The following is a 25942-nucleotide window of genomic DNA, read 5'->3' as shown; positions in this document are numbered from 1 at the left end:
TATTAAATAGTCAATACAGTATTTTTTGGTAAATTTTTAAAGAAAACTTTCCTCTTGTAAAATCTCTAAAACTCTGGAAATAATCAAGTGCGTCAATGCTTGATTTCCGAGGTTCAGTCAGATCACACTAGGTGGAATGGTGAAAGAACCCAAAGGAAAAGTATAATTTTCTAGAATAAGTAACATATCAAAACCATTGTGAAAATTTAAAATGAAATTAAATTATCCATTGTACTGCCTAAAGAAGGCCCCCAGAGGAACAAAAGTGACAGTGTCCAACTTTGTTGTAAATATTAGAAAAAATTTATTTCTGATTGGCAGTCTGCTACAGACTCAAAATGACACCCTCTGTGCTATGAGACTGTGTCAGTCAAAATTAAATGAGGTTCTTCAAATTCTTCTTAATATTTTGGGAAGCTTGAAATAATCTTACTATTTCCAAAGAACTGACAAAATGAGAGATCTTATTTCCCGTAATGGTGGACACAAAGATCTATCATAAATTGCCCAGTTTTTAGGTACCATTTCTTATTCCAAAGAGAAATATGAGAGTAATGAATATTTCTGATGGTACTATAACAACTTTAAGGGCTTCCCCAATGGCTCAGCGGTAAGGGATCCACCAGCAATGCAGGAGATACTGGTTCGATCCTTAGGTCAAGAAGATCCCCTGGTGGAGGAAATGGCAACCCACTGTAGTAATCTTGCCCGGAAAATTCCATGGTCAGAGAATCCTGGTGGACTACAGTCCATAGGGTCACAAAAGAGTCAAACATGACTAAGCACACACACAGTAACAACTTTAAAACCTAAAAATAAAATATCAGAAGCAAAACCAATATTTTTTCTCTTTAGTTTTCCCTTTTGTTTATTTTAGATGGCAGGCAGCATTGGATTGGTTTAGGTTTATAATCTTTTCTAAAAGCATTTCATTTCCACCATCATTTTAATATGAATTTAATTCTGCTGTTGGCTCTTCATGAAACTTATTAGGATTAAAACTGTCCAAATATTCTTTATCAAAGCAAATTTTACCTTCTTTGATAGGAAGCTTGAATTTTTCCATTTAATTTCTGCAAGTTAAAAACAGCATGATGCTAATAAACTCAGTCTCTCTCCAACTAAATTTTAAGCCCCTCACCGGTAGGTATGGTGCAGACATTCATTCCCAGCATCTCCCAAGATGTGTGATGAGTCACTAGCTTTGCACTTACCTCTCTCTTTATTCCAAGGTTTTCAATCCGTTAAACTGACTCCTTACATTATAAGCGTAAAAGAAAATTCCAGTATTTACAAGTTCAATTTGGAAGGGGCATGTCTTGAAAGGAATCAGGGGACACTTGGCATTCTGGGTGAAAGTTCAAGAGATAGGCCACACTCAGCTCTGAGAAAGACTTTGGGTCTGTGAGAAGAAATGCTGGGCCAAGTGGAAAAGTATTGCTCTTGAAGTTCCTTGAGAAGTCAGTAAAGTCTACAGAAGTTACAAACTGCTAAACGCAACATTTCTTTGGGGAAATGTTAAGAGTCAAGTCTGCATGCTGGTGGACCTACAGCCAATACAGACTGGAGCCCACAAGACTATGACAGAAGGAGCCAACATGGCGGGCGGACAACTGGATGACTTGCGGTTCTTTTCAACAGACATGGCATCCAGCCACAAAATCTATGAACAAAACTGTTTTAATACAGTTACTGCATTTATAAACATGCAGCACAGTTGGAAACAAAGAATTTAAAAACACAGAAATATATTTTGTATCTAAGAATGAACGGACGCTGAAGAATTACATTTTTCGTTTTTTTTTAAGGAAAGGGACTTTCATTTTTGTCAAGCACTGACAGGAAGTTGGGTTCAGGAGCTCTAATTTTCATAGATTCCATCAGTCTATTCTTCAAAGTATGCTGTGTGAGGTTGCCCGAGGGAACATTTGACCACCTCGACTTCTCCACCTCCATTCTTCTCCCGCTGAAAGTGAATGCTAATGAAATCCTCTACAACTTCTTCATCTGTCGTCTGAAGGTCTTTCAGTCCAGTCAGAAGCACTGTCCTCTTAGACACTCCTGAAAATACCTAAGGAGGAAAACAGAAAAATAAAAGATAAATAGCAATTTTCTAAGAACTTTGAATTGCAAAACTTTACATTTGTAAGCTCTGCTCAATATTTTGGACATTATCCTAAGAGAGACAAGGGGCCTCAGGAAGATTTTTCAAGGAAGGGAATATCAGTTAGACATTGAGTTTCAGAAAGATAACTCTGGCAGAATTGTGACAAGTGGAGGAAAAGAAGGCAACTCTATGGACAGAGAGACCAGTTAGAGAAGTAGTGAGAAGTGGAAGTGAAAAAAGTGAGTGATTAAATGGATGTTGGAAGTGAAGCTAAACCAAGAGTTAGGCATGAGTTCTAGTTTTCAAGATGGTAGACTAGGTAGATCATGATGACCGTTTGAGGAACAGAAAACATAACCTTTCTATTAGGAACAGAAAAAAGCAGCAGGTTTGGAGTAAAGATAATGAATTCAGAGAAAAGAAGAAGGGAAAACCATTTTTAATGCCCAATGATAGTAGATATATGAGAAAAATGTAGTTATGTCTTCACATACAAAAATATTGTGCCATAGTCTGAGTAATTTCGGTTTTTAAAAAGTGAATAATAAATTAAATAACATACAGTTTTACATTAAAAAGTATTCTTAAAATAGAAAAATTCATTCTGTACCAAGCAGATATGAAGAAACTATTTTGATATCCCTCATTAATAAGATTCAAATGAAAACAGAATCATAACCTTATATTTCTGTGGGGGTGGGGAGTCAAGCAATTAGCTTCCAAAATGAAAGAAAACAGATGACTTTACCTGAAACTTTTTCAAGTGTGTTTCTGTATATGGAGAAACTGTAACTCTATGGCAGTTTTGATTTATATAAAGAGGATAGTCTTTCATTTTCAAAATCCTGTCAGCAACTAGAAATAAATTTTTAAAAATTATTTTCTTCTTTATTATAGACATTTTCTTCTTTGTCATAAACATTTTTAACCAAAGGTAAAACTTCCTTCAAATAGAATGTCAAAGTAAACAGTGACTTGAGTGATTAATTTTTAAGAAACTCTAAAGTCCCTTACAATTCACAGTACATAGTTTTGAAAAACATAAGACCAAATGATAATGAGACTTAGATAGCTCCATCTATCTTAAACTATCAGTCAGTCAATGGACAGTGTGCTACAAAGGCCTCAGATAGACCCACCTTGAGCTACATAAAATGGGGTAACCATCTGCAAAAAGTAACCCAGCCACCCTAACAAAACCCAGTATTTCCCAATCTTTCAAGAAGTATATGTGAAAAATACAATTAGAATACTCTCTATCTTTATGTGAGAAATTTAGGGAAAATTACTATATTACTATGATATATATAAAATTACTCTAACTGATACATGACATTCAGTAAACCTCTGTAACGATGTTAATCAAAGGAGGAGGGGTGCTGAATGTCATCCAGAAAACATGAATGCAAATAAAAAAAATTCATCGGTTTTCTCCAACATAAAAAATAATCAGAATTATTTTTAGCAGCATTTTTCTCCTAGAGGGGAAACAGCTAATGTGTCAAGACTGCATAAAGTTTAACAGAAACAGTTCTTAAGAATATCTGATCACTTCTTTTCTCCTCTCACCAGTCCACCTTGAATCAGCCAGGTGGTACAGTGATTAAGACTGCAGACCCTTGCTGGTGAGAACATTGAGGAATTGGTACCCTGATATATTGCAGGTAGGAATGCAATAGTGCAGTCACTGTGGAAAGCAGTATAGCGGTTCCTCAAACATTAAATATAGAATTACCATATTACCTAGCAATTCCAGAAAGATTTTGAAAAATATTCTCCTAACCATAACTACATAACAGGACAAAGGGAAGTTTGGAAATTTAAGGAAATGTCTCAATTTTTATTAAATTAATGTTCTCTCTTATTTCAATTTTATTTAAAAAACATGTATTTTTTTTATTATGAAAAAACCTAATTGGGCAACGGCTTTTAATTGTATGGTTGGATTTCTATCATATGTAATAAACCCAGGAGGAGCCCTAAGAACTAACCAGAGCAAGAGACTTTTTTTATTGACAATTACTTGACTTTGGACACAGTGGGGGAAGGAGAGGGTGGGGGGAACTGAGACAGTAGCACTGAAATATGTAAAATAGATAGCTAGTGGGAAGTTAACACAGGGAGCTCAACGTGGTGCTCTGTGGCAGCCTCGGGGGGATGGGGTCGGGGATTGATGGGAGGTTCAAGAGGGAGGGGACATATGTATACTTATGGCTGATTCACACTGTTATATGGCAGAAGCCAACACGATATTGTAAAGCAATTATCCTCCAATTAAAAATAAATTAATAAAAAAGAAAGTCACTTGAACATATTAACAGAAGCAGCTGGAGAATCTTTTATTTTTAATCATAATAATGTAAACCTCCCTAAGATGATTTGATAAAAGTCCATTTCTACTGAAAAAGGGAACAGCTCTTCTCTCCATTTCCCCCTTTTTCTTCCTGGAAACAATTCCCTCCATCTAAGAGACCCTTGTCAATGGTCAAAAGCGAGATGGAAGAGACAATTTTATATGTATATACACACATATAGATACATATGTGTGAAAGTGGTGAAAGTGAAAGTCGCTCAGTCGTGTCCGACTCTTTGTGACCCCATGGACTGTTTAGTCCATGGAATTCTCCAGGCCAGAATACTGGAGTGGGTACCCTTTTCCTTCTACAGGGGATCTTCCCGACCCAGGGATTAAATCCAGGTCTCCCGAATTGCAGGCAGATTCTTTACCAGCTGAGTCACAAGGGAAGCCCTATATATGTGTGTGTGTGTGTGTATATATATATGTATATATATATATAAAACAAGCTTCCCTTGTGGCTTAGCTGGTGGCCCTGTATATGTGAGTGTATATATACATATATATATATAAAACAAGCTTCCCTTGTGGCTCAGCTGGTAAAGAATCTGCCTGCAATGCAGGAGACTGGGATTCAATCCCTGGGTCAGGAAGATCCCCTGGAGAAGGGAAAGGCTAACCACCCCAGTATTCTTGACTAGAGAATTCCGTGGACAGAGGAGCCTGGCGGGCTACAGTCCATGGAGTCGCAAAATTTCTCTGCCACACACCCACTGTGTGATCTTGGGTAAACTATTTATCTTGCATATGTCTTAGCTGCCTCATCATTAAAATGAATATAAAACCTACATTCAGAGTTGTGCTATGGATCAGAGGAGATATATGTATAAAACACCCGGCTCCATGCCTGGCAGGTGATAGGAAGGCACTAACACAGAGGGACGTGTTATTTCTAATCTTATTCTTAATAGTATTCAGGAAAATTATTTTCAGGACACTACCATTTTATAAGGTTAAAAAATCCCTGTTATTATGCTACCTAATAAATTCCAAATAAAAGAAGCAGAAAAAGAAATATTTTTAGACCTGGCAAAGCATAATTTAAACACTAGAGTACTGTTTAACTCTCTGAGTGCCGGAATACCTCCACTTTCCACAAAGGTGATGAGGGCGCTCCGGGTCTGCTTGTCATACTCCACGTACTCCACTTCTCCGCCTCCGTTGCGAGACTTAGAGAAACTCAATTCTAGCTTGTCTCTCATCTGACTTTCTGGCAGTTCATCAGGAATGTCAGTAACGTTGATTTTCATATTAGACACTGCTACGTGAACCTGGGAAATTGTTTCATGTTCAGAATATGGATGAGAAGTGTCTGTGCTTAATAGCATTCTAAAAAGCTTTGATCACCGTGTTACCTGGAATTTGACTCCTGAATTTAACGGAACTGGGTTGGCCATCAGCGTCACATTTTCACTCTGTACCTGCACATGATGGCGTTCCATTCTGATCACATTTTGGGCAACTGAAAAATAATTTGGGAAGTATTAATCTCCAATATTTCAATACATTTTTACACATCTGGCTTAACAAAAAAATAAGCCTGGATAGTTTAACTTTTCTTTAATTTTTTTATTTAAAAAAATTTTTTGGTGTTGTTTATTTATTTTTGGTGATGCTGAGTTGCGGTGAGTGGGGCTTACTGTCTAGTCATGGTACATTGGCTCTAGAGTGTGGGCTCGGTAGCTGTGGTGCTACTGACTTGGTTGCCCCATGGCATGTGGGGTCTTAATTTCCAAACTAGGGACCAAAGCTGCATCCCCTGCATTGGCAGGCAGGTTCTCAACCACAGGACCACCAGGGAAGTCCCCAAATTTTCAGGGATCTTATTTTTACATTTTTCTTAGGATTTCTACATGATAATGGTGTTGCCACCATACTAGGATATATTAATGTCAAAATACATCTGCAAAAAATTACAATGTAGAAATTCTTGAGTTCTAGATTCATCTCTTAAGAGATAAGCTTGATGATCATTTAGAAATTCAGTACAGTTAACACCCTTCCTTTCCACTGTTGACAGAGTCATCAGAGAATTCCCTCAGTACATTAAAGCACAGCCAGAAATTTCTTCCAGGTTGAGTAAGCTGGGAAGACTTTTGTAGGTCAGTGTCATTCTGACAATTAATCTTATTTATCATTTCTCACTTCTACTTAATATGTTACAAGCACCATAAAAACAAATATTTGTTCTTATCTCTGTCTTTCCCAAAGAATACATATTAAAGACCACATAGACTTAAATACCAAAGAGTGAATCTTCATTTTTTTTTGGAAGGCGGGTCATGTTTAACAAAGAATTCTACTTTCACTAAAACACTCTTGAGATCATTCATTAAAAAGTCAACAGCCTTGATAAAACTGACCACAAAACTATCAAATCTAATTTATCCATGCAAATAGGAGAGGCTCAGTAATATAATTTTTCCAAAAATCATTAGAAATCCAACAGCAACTATATGTCAGTTTAAAATGCATGTGGGTATGTGTTTTTTATAACTGTGTGACATAAGAGTTTAAAACACTTTACTCATTGATATTGGAGCTGTTTATTCTAATATGTCATGAAGACAAAAGATGCCCAATCCTGGGCTTATAAACTTCACATGTGTTTATGACAACCAGACAGCACACCACAGCCAGAGAAAGAGAGAAACAGGGCTAGAAAACAGGGCGTTGTCAGTGGGAATTCAGATGCCTCGTACCATGATATGACTCTATAACTTGAATTATAGCGTTTTTGTTGTTGTTAATGACAACCGGCAACAATAACAGAGGATGCCAACTATAAGTAATACTTAGATGATGACCTTTCCCTCCCAATCCCCCCTCTCCCTGGCCCCCCAAACCTCCAACATCTGGTGATCTGACGCAGTTGAGAGGCACTACTGTGTTTCAACCCTTGTGACTCTGACTGTCAAAAGCCAACTCCCACTGATTTGTGTAGGAACCCAAAGTTGTCCCAGAGGAGCAGGACGTCAGATTCATGCCAAGGGTGGGAGCTATCTCTGAAGAGAATCTTATTCTCAGCATCCCCAGGTAATTTCTATGTGGGATCCCAACTTCCCAAATCCTCACTTCCATCTTTCAGTTATATCCCAGTGACCACTGCCAACGGCCAACAGGGCTCTTGACCTCACCCTCCATCCACAGCTACAGGGGTGGAGCCAGGGCAGACAAAGTGTGTGCATATAGTGACCTGCCAGAATGCCTTTCTATTTATTTTCGGGCTACAGTAACTAACCAGGCATCAGGAGACATGAGTTATAATCCTGGACTCCCAGTACCTGAGCACTGGAAGGGCCTGTGAAGACTATCTGATCCCACTCATCACTTGGCAAATATGAGAACAGAGGCCCAGATGGTGGCCTGCTCAGAGGAATAATGGTCCAGCAGAAAGTACAAGGGTACTCGGGGTTTGGTTCTCAGCTCAGCAGTTTATCACCCGTATGGACCTTGTGCAAGTAAGCTTTTGTTTCCTTGGCTGAAAAATTTCTTAATATGGAGCAATAATGACAACTAACATTTATTAAGTGTTTATTATGTATCAGATACTGTGCTAAATATTTTTTCAACACTTCTCATTTGATATTCAAAGCAAACCCATGAGGTAGGCACTGTCACAAAGCCTGCCATAAAAACTTGAGATTTATAAAGAACCCAACCCAAACTACACTTCTGTAAAGAGGCAAAGCTGGGGACTTCCCTGGCGGTCCAGTGGCTACACCTCTTTGTTCCCAATGCAGGGAGCCCAGGGTCGGTTCTGGTCAGGAAACTAGATCCCATATGCCACAACTAAGACCTGGTGCAGTCAAACAAATAAATAAAAATATTGGGACTTCTCTGGTGGTCCAGTGGTTAAGAATCTGCCTTCCAATGCAGGGGACATGCGTTGGACTCCCTGTTGGGGAACTAAGATCCCACGTGCCGCGGGGCAACTAAGCCTACAGACCACAACAAAGATCCCAAGTGATGCAACTAAGACCCGACACGGTCAATAAATAAATAAAGTGCTGTTTTGGTTTGATTAAAAAAAAAAAAAGAGGCAAAGCTGGCATTCAAAGCCAGATTCTCCTCATTAAGGTGTCCGCAGCTCTCAAGAGGGTTCCACACCATGGTAAACATCAGGTCCCACTCCAAATCTTTGACTCCAGAGCACTTTTCATTCTCATGCCTTGTGCACTTAGGTAAATCACTTAAACATCTGAGAATCTGGTTTCTTGATGTAAATAGTATCTCTATCTTAATACTTTTACAGAGTCATGTGAGTATAAAATGAGATCATGTCTGTCAGAACTCTCTGCTTTGCTACCTTGAAACATTATTACTAGTATTATCATTTGCAGGTATCAGGAGTAGTATAAAAACGCTGGTATTGGACATCACAACACGGGTTTGATTTCTAGAGCACACACATTCTATGCTAGTGATCATGTTCGAACCACTCAACATTTCAGAATCTTGTTTTCTGGTCTGTAAAACAGGGATAATCATATGTACCTTGGGGCACCCCTATGAGGATGAGATGAAATGATATATATATATAAATTGTAAAGCAATGGCCAAATATCTACAAAAACTCTTTGGAAGTCCCAGTGCTTTCTAAAGGTAACATGGTCGAGTTTTTGAACATTAGTCATACCTTCTTCTTTTTCAAAGGTAATAAGTGCTTGTCCTTTTTGCAGCTCATAAGGGACTTTTGAGCTCACTTGACATGAATAGGAGATATTTGAAAACTCGCTGTCACTCTCAGGATTCTCCACGGATGTGAACTTTATCTTTGTTTCAGGAATATCCTCATTAATCTAATTCAAACAGAAAGATTTGATTAAAACCAACACAAGAAGTAACTTAAGTCATTCCAATGATAATGTGATCTGATCATCCAGTAATTCATTCTCTACTGACTTCAGAACCCCACAGAATACTGAGTGTGGTCTTATTTAATATCACTAGTAATTGCTTCTTCCCAGAAAAGTACTCAGTAATCTAGTCAAATGCTGATCCTTTAATATTATTTCACAGATGAAATTTTAAGTATATAGTCTCTCACTTTTTCTAGTCAATGTTTAAATTGGTCAATATTGTGTGTTATTTGGTTCTTAAGCCTAAATCATTTCTGCAGAAAAGTATCTTCTAAACAACTATGCCAATAATAGGCTGTTTCACAAAGGAATCATTGCACAGTATCTTTGGTCTCATTGCAAAGAGGTATGAAATAGATGTGGTGCATACTGAAGTTATTTTGACAGCAAACTCAGGTAATGTCATCCAAAGAGAAACTCCTAAATTCAGTTCAGTGACTTAAAATTTATCAAATTTCAATTCCCCCTTCCTCAATACCTGTCCATCAACTTTTTAACCATTCCCAAAACTTAGGTTTATAAAAACGTGAAGGGATACCACTAGCAAGATTTGTAAAAAAAAAGAAGTCTGAAGGATAAAGTTAAGTGGTTATACTTAGGTGCTGAAAATCACTAGGATGAACAGGTTTTTGTTGTTTAGTCTCTAAGTCATGTCTGACTTTTTTTGCAACCCCTTGGACTACAGCCCACCAGACTCCTCTGTCCATGGGATTTCCCAAGCAAGAATACTGGAGTAGGTTGCCATTTCCTTCTCCAGGGGATCTTCCTGATCCAGGGACCAAATCCATATCTCCTGCATTGGTAGGCAGACTCTTTACTACTGAGCTGCCAGGGAAGCCCTGAACAGACAGTACAATCACACATAAATGCACAAATGAGTCAGGTGTTTTCATTTCTATTTCTTATGGTTATTTTACATGTTGCAAGAAGAAGTGTTATCATGAAGAGATTAGAAAGAGCCAATGAGTCATTTGGTCTAATCTGACATTTATTCTATAATCTGACATGTCACTTTGGTAGAATTTCTGACTACGATAAGTCTGATTTCAAAACAATCTGCAGTGTGAAAAGGCAGTATTTCCCAATAACAGAGAAACATCCAGTATGTCCAGAAGTGTCAAGAGCTTTCCCCAGTGAGAGTGAGACTGCCTGTTTCTAGTCCTGAGAGCACCATGGCAGGGAGCAATGCACTCATGGTCCCTAGACCCCAGTTTTCAGTCCTCTCTGAAGTGGATCAACTGAGCTGGCTGGGTTCCCAAGGCCCTTTGGGTTGTAGGATTAAGTGATTCTAGCTCCGGTCTAAAAATTATGCAGGATCTTAACAGAGACTTCTCTAAACCTCACAAACACAAGAAGCTTCACTTTTGATATTTAACATTCTACCCCCAACTTCAGAAATAAAAAGCGATAATGCTTTAAAGTAAGTATTTTAACAATCTGGGTTTTGATGAAGAAAAAAGAGTGAGAGCTGTCTAATTCAAACAAAGGAAAAATTAAGAAAGAATTTAAATGGTAAAGATACTCTTGCAATTTTTTTTTAAAACCGTGAAACTCACTTAAATTATTACTTGGATGAGGAGAGCAATGAAAGAACTCAGCGAGAAGACCAAAAATTTGATCCAAAAGTGACTGATAATGACCATCACTGGGGGCTGTGTGTGTTGCATTAATGTGTACATGAGTATTAAAACATGCATTAGCATAAACGTGTGAGTGAGTGAGTGTGTGAAGTCGTTCCGTCATGTCCGACTCTTCGCGACCCTATGGGCTATAGCCTGCCAGGCTCCTCCATCCATGGGATTCTCCAGGCAAGAATACTGGAGTAGGTTACCATGTCCTTCTCCAGAGGATCTTGTGGACCCAGGGATTGAACTCAGGTCTCCGGCATTGCGGGCAGACTCTTTACCATCTGAGCCACCAGGGAATCCCAGCATAAATATATAGCAAGATGAAGTTTTATGGAGGGATCATGCACCTGTGACCAGCACCCAGGTCAATCATCAGAACAAGACCAACAACTCAGAAGCCCTCTGGGGTTCCCTTCCAGTTTCTACCTGCCTCTAATAGTAAGCACCATACTAACTTCTAACACTGTGCTTTTGTGATCTACTTAAATCAAAGCATATAGTATGCCCTCTTTTTCCTTTTTTGGTTCAACACTGTGTCTATGAAATTCATCCATATTATTGCATATAGTTATTGCCTGCTCATTTTCATTGCTGTGTAGTATTCCATTATGTGAATACACCCCAATTTATAAATTCATTCTACTATAGAGGGAGAGTTGAGTTGTTTTCAGTTTGGGACTATTGCAAACAGTGGTGACATGAATGATCATAATGTCTTAGAAATGACTTCTGTATCATTAAATTTCTTTTTCTGAAAAAAAAAAAAATAGCATCTGTTAAAAATGAGATACAAAAATAATTAAAGGGGTACCTGGGAGGTCCTGGTGGTCTCCTGTAACTCAGCTTCAAGTGTTTGGATCTCCTCCTTTAACTGAATATTTTTCTTTGTAATTTCACTAATTAATTTCTAAAAAATAAAATAAAATAACAGTCCAAATTTAAAGAGCCCCAACCTCATTTTTCCAAATGAGTTAAAGAAGCAAAATTTCTCTCTCTGAACAAGGCAAAGAAAGACATTAGATAGTCTCAGAATAAATATGATCACATGAATAAACATTTGTACAACGTTATACAGCATTATCTGTTGATTTTCCTACCACTGCCAAGGATTATTATCTCTATCATACAAACAAGGAAACCACCTTTCATGCTAGATCAAAGTCACAGAAATGTTTATAGTAGAGCAAGGACTGAGACCCATGTCTTCTGAAGCCTAGTTCAGTGCTCTACCAACTTGTTCCTAGCTATTTGTGACTCCAATATGAATTTTAAATTGCACCATAATTGTGGACATATGTTAGTCTGGGGCAATTAAAGATTTTTTTTTTCCACAGTATGGCTCAGGTAGTTTACAGCATAGCCTCCATTCCATCTTGGGTCTGATCATATAATTGTTAACAAAACTCTTAACTTCTAGGTGCAAGTCAAAGAAATGAGAGGAAGTGAAAAAGCAGTTAATGTGAGTTACATAAGAGAAAGAATAGAAATGTGATTCTTCTTGTCAGTCTTGAACACTAGAAGTAAAAAAAAAACAACAACTGAAAACCCTAATATTCTTCCAAATTCAAGTTAATGCTGGACAAAGACATATGAAACATGCCTCACTGCAAAACCAATAGATGTAAGTCAATTTTTAATAGTACTCAGTAATTTTTCCTTTTTACCTGGTTTTGTATATCTTTCATAACTTCTTCAGTTTGCTCACATTCCTTAAGAACTTGTTCTTTGTTATCTTCATCAGCTGCCATGACTCCCTAATTATTATAAAAAATAAATAATTCACAAACTAGTACAGCCACTATGGAGAACAGTGTGGAGATTCCTTAAAGAACTGGAAATAGAACTGCCATATGACCCAGCAATCCCACTGCTGGGCATACACACTGAGGAAACCAGAATTGAAAGAGATACGTGTACCCCAATGTTCATCACAGCACTTTTTACAACAGCCAGGACCTGGAAGCAACCTAGATGTCCCTCAGCAGATGAATGGATAAGAAAGCTGTGGTACATATACACAACGGAATATTACCCAGCTATTGAAAAGAATGCATTTTAATCAGTTCTAATGAAGTGGATGAAACTGGAGCCTATTATACAGTGAAGTAAGTCAGAAAGAAAAACATCAATACAGTACATTAATGCATATATGTGGAATTTAGAAAGATGGCAACAATGACCCTATAAGTGAGACAGCAAAAGAGACACAGATGTAAAGAACAGACTTTTGCACTCTGTGGGAGAAGGCGAGGGTGGGATGATTTGAGAGAATAGCATTGAAACATGTATATTATCATATGTGAAATAGATCGCCAGTCCAGGTTTGATGCATGAGACAGGGTGCTCAGGTTGGTGCACTGGGATGACCCTGAGGGATGGGATGGGGAGGGAGGTGGGTGGCGGGTTCAGGATGGGGAACACATGTACACCCATGGCTGATTCATGTCAATGTATGGCAAAAACCACCACAATATTGTAAAGTAATTAGCCTCCAATTAAAATAAGTAAATTAAAATAAATAAATAAATACTTCAAAGATACATACACACAAAGAGGAAAAAATATCTTTTACCCTTTTATGGATAAAACATCTCTTCTTTGCTATATCTTTTCCCCTACCACCAAAGTCTTTATTATCATGTGAATTATATTCAAACAAATTCTGTATTTCAAATAACTTTCACATCTATAAATATTTAAAAGATTCTAAAAATTCCTTGCATTTTAATACCATAATAGAACATAATAGGTATTAACATTCCTTTGTAGTTCTCAACTCAATCATGATATGATGCTCCATTTTAAAAGACTATTATTTCAGTCCTCTAGACTTTTTCCAAAGGCTTTAATTTAAATATTTAATTCTCCTTATTATACTCCAAGAATGTAATGGAGTGAAAATATCTCCAAACACCTTTCCTCTATGATAACAGAGGTTTTCACAAAACTTCCCCTGAGTTCATACACTTGAACATGAAGAAAAAAATTCATATTTATTTCTAACAATCTCTGATGCAAATGGCATTCTCTTCAAATATGAATATAGGCAAGAAGTCACATGGTATTTGTAGCACCTGTAACAAAAGTCACCAGGGCATATATGCCTCAAGGACTGAAGCCCTTGTGCCCTAGAATCCATGCTCTGCAACAAGAGAACCCAGCACAGTGAGAAGCCCAAACACTGCAACTAGAGAGTAGCCCTCCCTCACCACACCTAGAGCAAAGCCCTCAGCAACGAAGACCCAGCGCAGCCAGAAATTAAGTAATTAACTATTTTTTAAAATATCTCCAGGATGGCAGATAGTTTCATAAAATATTTTAACTCTCCCAGATAGCCTGAAACATTGCTTGTGCTTAACTCTGCTTCAAAATTATGACAGCTATTAAACTCATGACCATAATAATACAGTCTTATAATAAACTGTAGTATACTGGTAAAGTGGAAAGTGAAGTAGAGTGTTAGTCGCTCAGTCGTGTCCGACTCTGCGACCCCATGAACTGTAGCCCACCAGGCTCCTCTGTCCATGGGGTTCTCTAGGCAAGAATACTGGAGTGGGTTGCCATGCCCTTCTCCAGGAGATCTTCCTGACCTAGGGATCAAACCCCAGCCTACTGGGTCTCCTGCATTGGCAGGCGGGTTCTTTACCACTAGCGCCACCTGGGAAGGTATCAGTATACTGGTATACATCACTAAATTAAAAATTTGCTTTTTAAATAACACTGATAATCATATTTCAATATAATTTGTTTCCTTTATAATTCTCTATATTTTGTTTTAAACGACTTCAAAAATTTTTTCAGAAAAGCTCATAGACTTTATCAGACTGGCATCAAAAGAGTAAGAACTCTTGCCTGCATATGAATTTACCGAAATGAAGAAGTCCTAGGTCAAATATGACACAAGGAATATCAGAACTATTTTTACTGTTTTAGAAGCATATTAATAATGTGTCTTAACACAATCTTCCAAGATTTCAACTGATTAAATTCTCACTATCCCTATAGAAAAGAAAGGTATTGCTCTTTAAAAATACAATAGAAGATTAGCAAAAGATTAATTATGGCTTAGTTTACTCAGTGTGACCCCAAGCAGTGTCCAAAAAATGGGTCATATGGTAATTCTACTTTCAATTTTTTGAGGATTCTCCATAACTGTTTTCCATAGTGAATGCACCAATTTACATTCACACCAAGAGTGCCCAAGGGTTCCCTTTTCTCCACATCCTCACAGCATTTGTCAACTTTTGTCTTTTTTATGATGGCCATTTCAATAGATGTAAGGCGTTATCTCACTGGGATTTCAATTTACATTTTACTAGTGATTAGTGATGTTGAGCATCTTTTCATGTTCCCATCGATCTTTCATATATCTTCTTTGGAGAAATGTCTTTTTAAGTCCTTTTGCCCAGTTTTTAGTTGAGTTATTTGATATTTTGGTATTGAGTTTCATGAGTTCTTTATATATTTTGGATATTAACTCTTTATCAGATATAATGAGGCTTCCCCTGTGGCTCAGCGGGTAAAGAATCTACCTGCAATGTGGAGACACAGGAGACACGGTTTTGATCCCTGATCGAGAAGATCTCTTGGAGAAGGAAATGGCAGCCCACTCCAATGGACTGGATTTTCCTGTCTGAAAAATCCCATGCACCGAGGAGCCTGGCGGGCTACAGTCCAAAGGGTGGCAAACAGTCTGACATGACTAAGCACTGTACATTCACATACATCAGATATATGATTTGGAAATATTTTTTTCCATTCCATAGGCTGTCTTTTTACTTTATTTATGGTTTCTTTTGCTGCACAAACTGTTTAGTTTAATATGGTCCTGTAACTTCACAGCTTCACTTCTGGAAATATATCTAAAGGAAAAAAAAATCCTAACTTGAAAAGATTTCTATATCCTGTGTTCATTGCAGCATTATTTACAATAGCCAAGACATGGAAATAACCTACGTGTCCATCAGTGGATGAATGAATAGATAAACAAATTGTGGTATGTGTGTGTATAGTGATTATATACATTGTGATATCATTCAGCCATAAAAAAATGAGGAAATTCTACCATTTGCAACAACATTGATGGACCTTGAAGGCATGATGTCAAGTCAGATAGAAAAAGACAAATATTAAAAAAAAAAAAAGACAAATATTGTATGATCTCACATATAGTCTAAAAAAAAAAAAGAAACCAAATAAAACTCATAGAAGAAAAAGATCAGATTTGTGCTTACCAGAGGTGGAGCGTGATTTGGAGGAAAGTGGTCAAAAGCTACAAACTTCCAGTTATAAGATAAACAAGTAATAGGTATATAATATACATCATGATGACTGTAGCTAACACTGCTATGATACAAAAGGAAGTTGTTAAGAGAGTAAATCCTGAGTTCTTATCACAAGGAGAATTTTTTTTCTGTCTTTTCTTCTTATTGTATCTATATTACAAGATGGATGTTAGCTGAACCTAATATGGTAATCATTTCATAATATGTGCAAGTCAAGCCATCATGATATAAACTTATACAGTGGTGTATGTCAATTATTTTTCAGTAACATCAGAAAAGAAAAAGAAGCAGCAGCGGTCATGAAGCACCTAGATCTTGACTTCTAATCTATTTTCCAATGAAAGGATCTCCTTTGAGCAAAAACGAGCCCTCAAAAGGGCAGGAATACACAAGATGAGCACAGAGCTCCCAGTGGCCAAAGGTACATAAACACGATTTATCAAGTAAGTAAATATGTGGAGGACAACAGGAGCCAGGTTCTTCATTGTCAGAGAAGGTGACTGTAAATATGGAAAGGGAAAAAAATAGAATTAATGCTATGAAATGGAACTAGAGATATCAGTATAATCTCATGATTTCTGATGGATTGACAGGAAAGTACAGAAATTTAAATATAGGTATAAGTGTGCATATGTATGATATTTCCCAGTTCTGTCTGCTAAAAGGGCCTGGAAACAAAGACAATAGCAATGAACACATTTAGCATCCAGAATTTGGTTTCTAATACCATTCTCAGCTACCAGGAACCAAGGCTATTCAGAGAAATGGCTGCTTCTAGAACTGGGACAGGAAAAGTAGAAGACAAGTGTCTTATGATGCCAGAAAGCAAGAAGTGCTCAAAGAATGATGAGAATATGTCACAAGAACAGAGTCCAGCTTGAGGGGGTTCTTACTGGAAAAATTTGGGAATCGATTAAGCAGAGAAATAAATAATGACAGTAATAATTAAATCCATTTAGTACTAAAGCAGATAGATAAATTGATATTTTCGTGACAAAAGGACCATTTAAGTAGCTTAAAATACTTACCCATAAGTACTGCTAACCAAATTCCAGGGCAATCTCAATCACTTAGTTGTTTTGAGTACTCACCAGTCCTGGCATTGACCACCCCTGAAGGAGATCAACAACTTCAGTAGGCATAACTATCAGCTTGCCCTTTTGCATTGAACATGTCAAGCTGATCTTCAAGAATATAAGCACCACAAGGGCAGTGATTTTTGTTTTGTTCTCGAAAGTATGCCCTACTTCATCCAGAACTATACTGGAACAATACCAAAAGAATGCTAGGGACATAGTTTGTACTCAAGAAATGATATTTTTAAATTGTGTTAAAGTTTCCTTACACTGAGCAACCTGTTCTTGAACTTCACATAAGTAGAATAATGTAGCATGTATCCTTTTATATGTACTAGAGTTTTGGAGATTTGTTCACATTATTGCATGTATTAGTAGCTTATTCCTTTTTACTGCTGTGTAGTATTCCCTACATAGATAGTTCACACTTGGTTCATCCATCCTCCTGTTGGTGGGTATTTGGTTGTTTCCAGTTTGGGGTCACTATGAAGAAAAACAAAAACAAACAAAAGAAATACTTCCCCCAAAAACACTTATTAATTTCAAAGGGGAAAAGAGCAAATTTTAGTGAAGAAGCCAGGCAGACGCCACCATAATGAAATAGTCAAAGTAAATAATGAGATACATCAAAATTATCTGACATATGATAGGCCCACCAAGAACACAGCAAGACTTCTGTGATATTCCTGCCAAAGATGCATAAACTGAATCTAAGAATGAGGAAACAGGAGACACACTGGCCTGTTCTCTTCAAAAGTGGTAAGCACATGAAAGCCAAGAAAAGACTGAGAAACTGTCCCAGACAGGAGGCTAAAGATACATCGTAACTAAACACCATGCATAATTCTTAACTCTGTTTGTTATACAGGATCTTTGTGCTATACACTATATAATAGGGACAATGGGCAAAATTCAAATTAGATCGAAGGATTAGATGGCATTAATGCACCAATATTAATTTTCTGATCTTGATTGCTGTATCGTAGTTATGTAAAGAACACCTTTTTTTTTTTTTACAGGAAATAAATACTCAAGACTTCCAGATTAATGGGTCATGTTACCTACATTCAAATAACTCAGGAAAAAGAAAAGTTGTTACTTGTAACTTTTCTGTAAGCTTGAAAGGGTTTAAAAAAATTTTTAAGATACATATTAGTAGTTCTTATTGCATCCACAACTGCAGAGTCTTTACAAGGGTATTCATCCCAGATCTTACACAATTTAACCCCACCTAGTCTTGTTTAGACATCTCCTGGACCAAGTTCCTTAACCATACTGAACACTCTAAGGGTTTCTCTTCTCCCTCCTGTCCCTCAATGTCACAACCTCCCTCCCCTGCCAACCTTAATTTCCACTTAATGAAATCCTACTGTTCTTCAGTGTCCATCCCAAATTCCGAGCCCCCTCCCCCAAGTTCCTGAAGTCTTTCTGATTCCCCCAAACGATGTTGCTTCTTCCCCAATACCTCTTTGGGGAGCTTTATTTGGTTACTTATGTCATTTTCCATGACAACATGGTCATGACCTTGAGGCCAAGGACTACATTCCCTCTTCCTTGTATCCATTCAGAGCACCAGTTCACAAATGGAAAACACTTAACGTTTACAGGACTGCCTGGTATCTTGACTCAGGTATTTGTTTAGCTCTGGACACCTAGGGCATGCGATAATGTTCTCATTACATTTCCAGGAAGCAGAAACTGCAACATTCTTTAACTGCTTTTTAAAGTTTACTCTTAAATGCTTGTAATAAAAGCTCTCAATAATACATTTAACCCATATAAATGGTCTACTACATAATATTCCCAGAACTTGTTACAGCATATCTAGTATCTAGATACTTTCCCTTCTTGATGAATGGGATGTATAGTAATTGCTTTCTTTTTATGCACTCAAAAGGTAGGCAGAATAATGGCCCTTTTAAAGAGGTCCACATCCTAACCCCCATAATCTGTGAAAATGTTAGATTATGCTGCAAAGGAGAACTAAGGTTATGGACTGAATTAAGGGTGCTAATTTACTGCTGACTTTAAAATATAAAGCTCTTCCTGGATTATTGGTGGGGAACAATGTAATCATCAGGGTCCTTCTTCAAAGTGAAAGAGGAAGGCAGAAGAGCAGAATCAGAGTGAGACGTGACACGGGAAGAACATTCAGAGAGATGTAATGCTGCTGGTTTTGAGGATGGAGAAAGGGCACCGCTGAGCCAAAGGAGATGAGCAATCTATAGAAGCAGAAAAAACGAGAAAACAGGTTCACACCATTAGCCTCCAGAAAGGCGGGCAGAGCAGCTGACACCTCGATTTTAACCTAGTGACGCGCACCAGACTTATACTGAATTTTTTTTTTTTTTTTTTTTTTGGTAATTTGGCCAGGTTGCAGGGCATGTAGGACCTTAGTTCCTCCACCAGGGATCAAACCCACGGCCTCTGCAATGGAAACAGAAAGTCTAACCACTGGACGGCCAGGGAAATCCTCCATATATAATTTTAAGATATTTTGTAGCTTTTAAGGTTTTACCGAGTCCATGGTAATTTATTATGGCAGCAAATTAAAAAAAAAAAAAAAACGGTACAAATCACCTCCACCTGTTCAGAACCTATTTCCCTAACATATTCACTGTGGTGCCAGGACTGATAGAGGCAAATCTCCCCATAGGCATGCCTGGCAGCAAAAACAAAGGAAATGAGGCAAAGAAAGGAAAAAAGGAGGTGGAGGCGGACAGACACGATTGCTTCTTGTTTTTTAACTTATGCGTGTCGTATAGATAGGGAAACATCACATTCTGTTTTTGGATGTCTCTTTAAATAAAATCCCTGTATGTTCTGAAAAATCAGGCAGGACTGCCAAACCCTGCACCTGCCAAGAGACTAAATCTCTTTAAGGAATCCGTTTTCCTAAGAACTTTCTCCAGAGAGACTACAGAAACAGTGGGGAAACACAAACCATTTTAAGTTTCAATTTCCTAAATGAAGCAAAGCAAAGGAGACGGGGTCAGAGGCCAGGACTGCAGGCAGAAGGGCCCGTGGGACGCGGGCAGGCGCGCCCCTTCGGCGGCTAGGTGGTCCCCTCGGCGGCTAGGTGGTCCCCACGACCTCCGCAGCGGGCAGCGCAGGAGGGCGGCGCAGGGGGTGCGGGCGCAGAGCCAACGACCCCCCACTCTCCGCCAGGCGTTCCCACCAACCCTCACCCCCCCCCCACCCCGGAGGTCCCCGGCCCCGCGGAGCCCGTCTTGTCGCCACTCACGGCCTCTCCAGCCCCGGCCCACTAGAAGCGGGAATGGCAGCGAGGGAAGGGGTCGCCCACTCACCCGCCTCGCCTGGCCGAGCGCCGCGCCCAGGTTCCCGGAAACCTCGCCGGCGGCGCGGGTAGTCGCTGGAACCCTCGGGGCCTGGCTGGGGCTCCCTTGTCCGGAAGCGCCTTCAGCCTTTTCCAAATGGCTCGCCCATTTGCTTCCTTTAAGAAAATAGAACAGTTTGCTTCCTTTAAAAAAAAAAAGAAAGAAAGAAAAAAAGAAGAAAACTACCAAATGATGATTTTCTTTCAGTCTAGTCACTGGTCGAATACCAAACCCGGTTCTCCAATGATTATTCACTAACAAGTTATACCTATTTTCACTTTCGGTTTTTAAAATGTGTTGGTTTCGTTTTTGTTTGGAGGAAATCTACTCCCAAAGTATTCCTGAAGTCTTCATAAACACTCGTTTTAGGACATGTTTTAAAAACCACTCCTTCGGATGTGTATCACAGGACGTGCTTTTGGAAAAATGGACAGAAACCAAATAAAGCCAAGTGGCAGTCTCTCTTCAGACTAACTCTCACTGTAATCTTGTCACTATAACCTTAACCTACAAATCCTCGCAGCCAGCCAAGGTCTACTTTTGTGTGTTCCTTTTGTGACTTCGCAGGAAATTGGAAAAGTGTGGTGTTCAACTGATTTCTGTGATCCATGTCCCTTGAAACTTTTCTTATAATCTTTGGTATTATTGTGAAGCTTGTAAACAAACACTTCACTAGGTGTGATCTTTTTCTTTGAAACGGAAAACATCTGGTTTATTTCAAAAACGGCAGTGTTTCTGAATCCTGCCTAGAGAACCACCCCACAGCTGCACTTACTGTAAATAGGTCAGGGAGCAGATGCGTGAAAATGACTTCCAGATAGAAATTCTAGTTAATAGTGCTGTATAGTCATATGTAAAACTGACATGTAATCTGATAAAAGATTAACCAAAATCAATTCCTTTATATCAAGAATATTGATGGCAATCTAGTTTACGTTGGACTTCCTAACTGAAAAAAATAAAGTGGTGTGTAGACACTTGTGCTCATCAACCCAGTCAAAAGAGCAACAAAACGCTACCTGATACAGCTTGAGAATTACTTCTGGTCTCCCTTAGAATTTTATTTTTTTATTTTATTTTTGGCTGCACCGTGAAGCTTGTGGGATATTAGTTCCCTGACCAGGAATTGAACATGGGACCACAGCAGTGAAAGCACCGAGACCTAACCCCTGAACCACCAGGAAAATTCCATCCCTTAAAATTTTAAAGAACATGAACTCTAGAAATTATTCAATTCAAACCTCATTTCTTCTTTTATCTTATTTTTGTTTTTTATAAGAAGTTACTAAGCAACAGGACCATGACCACAATGGGACTCATCTAAGATTGACTCCAATATTGTTAAAGGACAAAGGATACAGATAGGAGGGAAGCCATTGGGCCACCCACACGCTGAAGCTGAGCCATGTGTAACAGTCTGAACTCAACTCAGCTTCAGATTCAGGACTCTGCAAAGCACTGAGGTTCTGAAGATAAATAGTCAGATCCCAGATATATTATTGTTAATAGTCATAATTGCGAAGATCTACTGAAAACACCTAAGCATTTTATAAACCTTTTCTGATTTGCCAACAGCAATATGAAATAAGTATTATCCCCATTTTGCAGATGAGGAAACTTAACATGCTGATCCAAATGTAGGCAATGAATCTGTGATGACATTAATATCTTTCTCTATTCTCAACTGGGAAATCAAACTCTACATTGTGTTCTACAGGGCATGAAAAAAGAAGGAATTCTATGGGCATGTATGATTAGGAAATGCTGTATACTGGATTCACACTTGGGAGTTCACAATTCACATCCACACATTAAGAGTTTTGAAAAATATTGCAGGGAAAAATTAAAGCATACATTTGAAAATTTAACTTTAATCTTGAATTTATCAAACTAACTTGACCTTTAAATTCTTTTTTATTTTTCAAGAAACAGATATTTAAATCTTGAAAAGTTTCTAGTGGGGCAATTTGAACTATGCTTTACTAATGATGGGGTCCAGGACTTGATTCCTCAAAATATGGCACCTTGGATATTGACTGTTTTAAGTGGAAGGAGTTTGAGAAAACAATAGAAGCTCTAAGACAGTTACTCTGACCTTCTCCCCACTACTACCTTTCAAAGAACCTCCTGTGAGAGGTGCTCTCTCTATACCTGTAGGAAGCGAGCATTCTTTCTCCAAAGACAAATGGACCCGGAGAAGAATCCTAACAAATCGGCTTTGCTAAGTTTGCCCCAGTTTAATGTGATTACCTCATATCCTCTAACCTATTATACTCTTCCTTGACTATCCTCTCTTCATCAAACCTAGCATAAAAATACTCAGGTCTAACTATTTCTGTGGGTCTTCATTTCATTTTTTTTTTTTTTTGGCCACGCCACACAGCATGCAGAATCGTAGTTCCCGGACTGGGGATGGAACTTGTGTCCCCTGCAGTGGAAGTATACAGTCCTAACTACAGAATGGCCAGGGAATTCCCATGAGTCTTCATTTCCTTTTGAAGACGTCTATGTCATGTAAAACTTACATTAAATAAATTTGTGTGCTTTTCTCTTGCTCATCTGTCTTTGTCAATTTCATTTTTTAGACCTAGCCAGGAATCCTATGAAGGTCAAGGAAAACTTCTTCCTTCTATCTATCTACCTACCTGTCTACCTACTTATATATCTGAACATGTCATGTAAATCTACACAGCCATGATGTGAGATGTATATTGTGTTACAGATTTATCTCCCCATCAGATGGCAATGAACTTCTCCCAGGCTTCCCTGTAAACGCACCACCTTACCCCCACCCCTACACAAACGCATCAATGTTACCTTCTATACCACATGTGCTATGAAGTGTGATACTAGGAGTAGAATACAGAGAAAGCAGTCCCTTCTACCTCAAGAAGTCAGGGAATGTTCCCTTCGCAGAAGACGTGAAGATTGAGCTGTCTCTTAAAGGCAGAAGCGACTTAGCACACACACACACACACTCAAAGGCAAGAGGAAGTGAACTGAGACCAAAGTTCAGGTGAAAAATCCCCAAAGAAACAAACAACTCGGGAGGCACCAAGAGTCTAGTGGGTACACAAACCACGAAAAACCCACCTGATGCCTCTTCTGTTATGTTCTTGCTTTTAGAAAAGGTCTAGCACACCAAATTTACACTGCTGTTGCCATGATTTTGGTAATCCTGTTTGCAGTTCATGCTTGGGGAAGTTGGAGCATTTGTACCGTCCATGCCCAGCACTGTGCAGGGTACTGAGTGATACAAAGGAATTGTTATTGTTTAGTCGCTAAGTCGTGTCTGACTCCTTGCGATCCCACAGACTATAGCCTGCCAGGCTCTTCTGCCCATGGGATTTCCTAGGCAAGAATATTGGAGTGGGGCTTTTCCACCCCCGAAACCGTGCTGGTCCTGAAGCTCTGCGGCAAGCTGTGGAGTCAGGGTTCTGTTCTGCAGGATGGGGGTTGTTAAAGTTGTCCAAAACAAGGCCTACTTCAAGGGATACAAAGTGAAATTCAGAAGACAGCAAGAGGGCAAAGCTGACTACTATGCTCAGAAACGACTGGTAATCCAAGATAAAAATAAGTACAACACACCTAAATACAGAATGATCGTTCATGTAACGAACAGAGATATTATTTGTCAGATTTCTTATGCCTGTATAGAAGGAGATATGATAGTTTGTGCAGCTTATGCTCATGAACTCCCAAAACGTGGTGTGAAGTTTGGCCTGACAAATCATGCTGCAGCATATTGTACTAGCCTGCGCTGGCCCACAGGCTTATTAATAGGTTTGGTATGGACAAAATTTATGAAGGCCAAGTCAAGGTGACGGGAGATAAATACAATGTGGAAAGCATTGATGGTCAACCTGGTGCCTTCACTTGTTACCTAGAGGCAGGACTTGCCAGAACTACTACCAGGAATAAAGTTTTTGAGGCCCTAAAGGGAGCTGTCCCTGGAGGCTTGTCTATCCCTCAGTACAAACGGGTCCCCAGTTATGACTCAGAAAGCAAAGAATTCAGTGCTGAGGTACACCAAAAGCACATCATGGGGCAGAAAGCTGTAGATTACATGCATTACCTGATTGAAGAAGATGAGGATGCTTATAAGAAACAATTCTCTCAGCACATAACGAACATAACTCCAGACATGTTGGAGGAGATGTATAAGAAAGCTCATGCTGCAATACGAGAGAATCCAGTGTATGAGAAGAAGCCTAAGAAAGAGGTTTAAAAAGAAGAAGTAGAACCATCCCAAAATGTCACTTGCCCAGAAGAAAGATTGGGTAGCTCAGAAAAAGGCAAGCTTCCTTAGAGCTCGGGAATGGGCGGCCAAGAGTTAAACCAAACCACAATTTTCTATCAAGATTTTTCAGATAAAGACAATAATTAACTTATTGAACAAGCAGCAGAAAAAAAAAGAATATTGGAGTGGGTTGCCATTTCCTCTCCAAGGGATCTTCTCACCCAGGGATTGAACCCGAGTCTCCTGTATTGGATTCTTTACCACTGAGCTACTGGGGAAACCCACAAATGAATTAGGTAACATCATGCTGGTTTTCAAGAGGTTTGGACTGAAATATCTAGAGTAAAGGAATGTTGCTAAGAAGGTAGATTTCAAATGCTCTCACCACAAAGAGAAAACAATAATTATATGACATGATGGAAGTATTATCTACGGGGGTAATCATTTGATCCCTATATAAATGTAACAAATCAATACTTTGTATGCCTGTTCATCTTAAACTAACACATTATCTGTCAATTGTATCTCAACAAAGCTGTAAAAAAAAATAAGTAAAATAGTAGACAACAGCTTTTTTAAAAAGTAAAAGAAAATGAATATTCTATCCCTTACTATCAGGCAGGGCTTCCCTGGAGGTTCAGTTGGTAAAGAATCTGCCAAAAAAAAAAAAAAAAAAAAAAGAATCTGGCGCAATACTGTACAGTATTCTTGGGCTTCCCAATGCCGGAGACCTGGGTTCGATCCCTGGGTTAGGAAGATCCCTTGGAGAAAGGAATGGTTACCCACTCCAATATTCTGGCCTGGAGAATTCCATGGACTGAAGATAGTCCATGGGTCACAAAGAGTTGGACACGACTGAGCAACTTTCACTTACTCACTATCAGGCAGGCAGTACTATATAAAGAGCATGCTTTTGGTATGAGTTGTTGGTTTGAATACTAATTTCAAGTTACTGAAGTTTTCCAGCCTCATTTTTCTCCTCTGTAGAATGAAACTGTTGTCAATTAGATACTGATACATGTCAAAGGCTAAACACAGTGCATTACCCAG

At 38.6% G+C, this 25942-nt stretch overlaps 1 protein-coding gene and 1 pseudogene across 2 annotated transcripts; one reads left to right on the top strand and one right to left on the bottom strand.

Moving 5' to 3' along the window:
• Window positions 1-1664: 1664 nt before the first annotated feature.
• On the bottom strand, window positions 1665-21072 carry NMI (N-myc and STAT interactor). Of its 2 annotated transcripts, XM_043894634.1 has the most exons (9): window positions 20921-21072; window positions 20623-20768; window positions 12618-12707; window positions 11765-11860; window positions 9103-9265; window positions 5819-5925; window positions 5548-5734; window positions 2856-2962; window positions 1665-2071 (listed from the first exon to the last, which is right to left on the bottom strand). In XM_043894634.1, exons 3-9 carry the CDS (start codon window positions 12699-12701, stop codon window positions 1886-1888), a joined length of 930 nt encoding a protein of 309 aa, XP_043750569.1. In that variant the 5' UTR covers window positions 12702-12707; window positions 20623-20768; window positions 20921-21072; the 3' UTR covers window positions 1665-1885. The 2 variants fall into 2 exon arrangements, with proteins under 2 accessions (XP_043750569.1, XP_043750568.1); XM_043894633.1 differs by lacking the exon at window positions 20921-21072 and having other exon boundaries at window positions 20623-20910.
• A 3023-nt stretch (window positions 21073-24095) lies between these two features.
• Window positions 24096-24989, top strand: LOC122688696 (annotated as a pseudogene).
• Window positions 24990-25942: the final 953 nt, after the last annotated feature.

Source organism: Cervus elaphus, chromosome 33 (assembly GCF_910594005.1).
Source record: "Cervus elaphus chromosome 33, mCerEla1.1, whole genome shotgun sequence".
Classification (NCBI taxonomy): Eukaryota; Metazoa; Chordata; class Mammalia; order Artiodactyla; family Cervidae; genus Cervus; species Cervus elaphus.
This window is presented reverse-complemented; position numbering and strand designations above follow the sequence as displayed.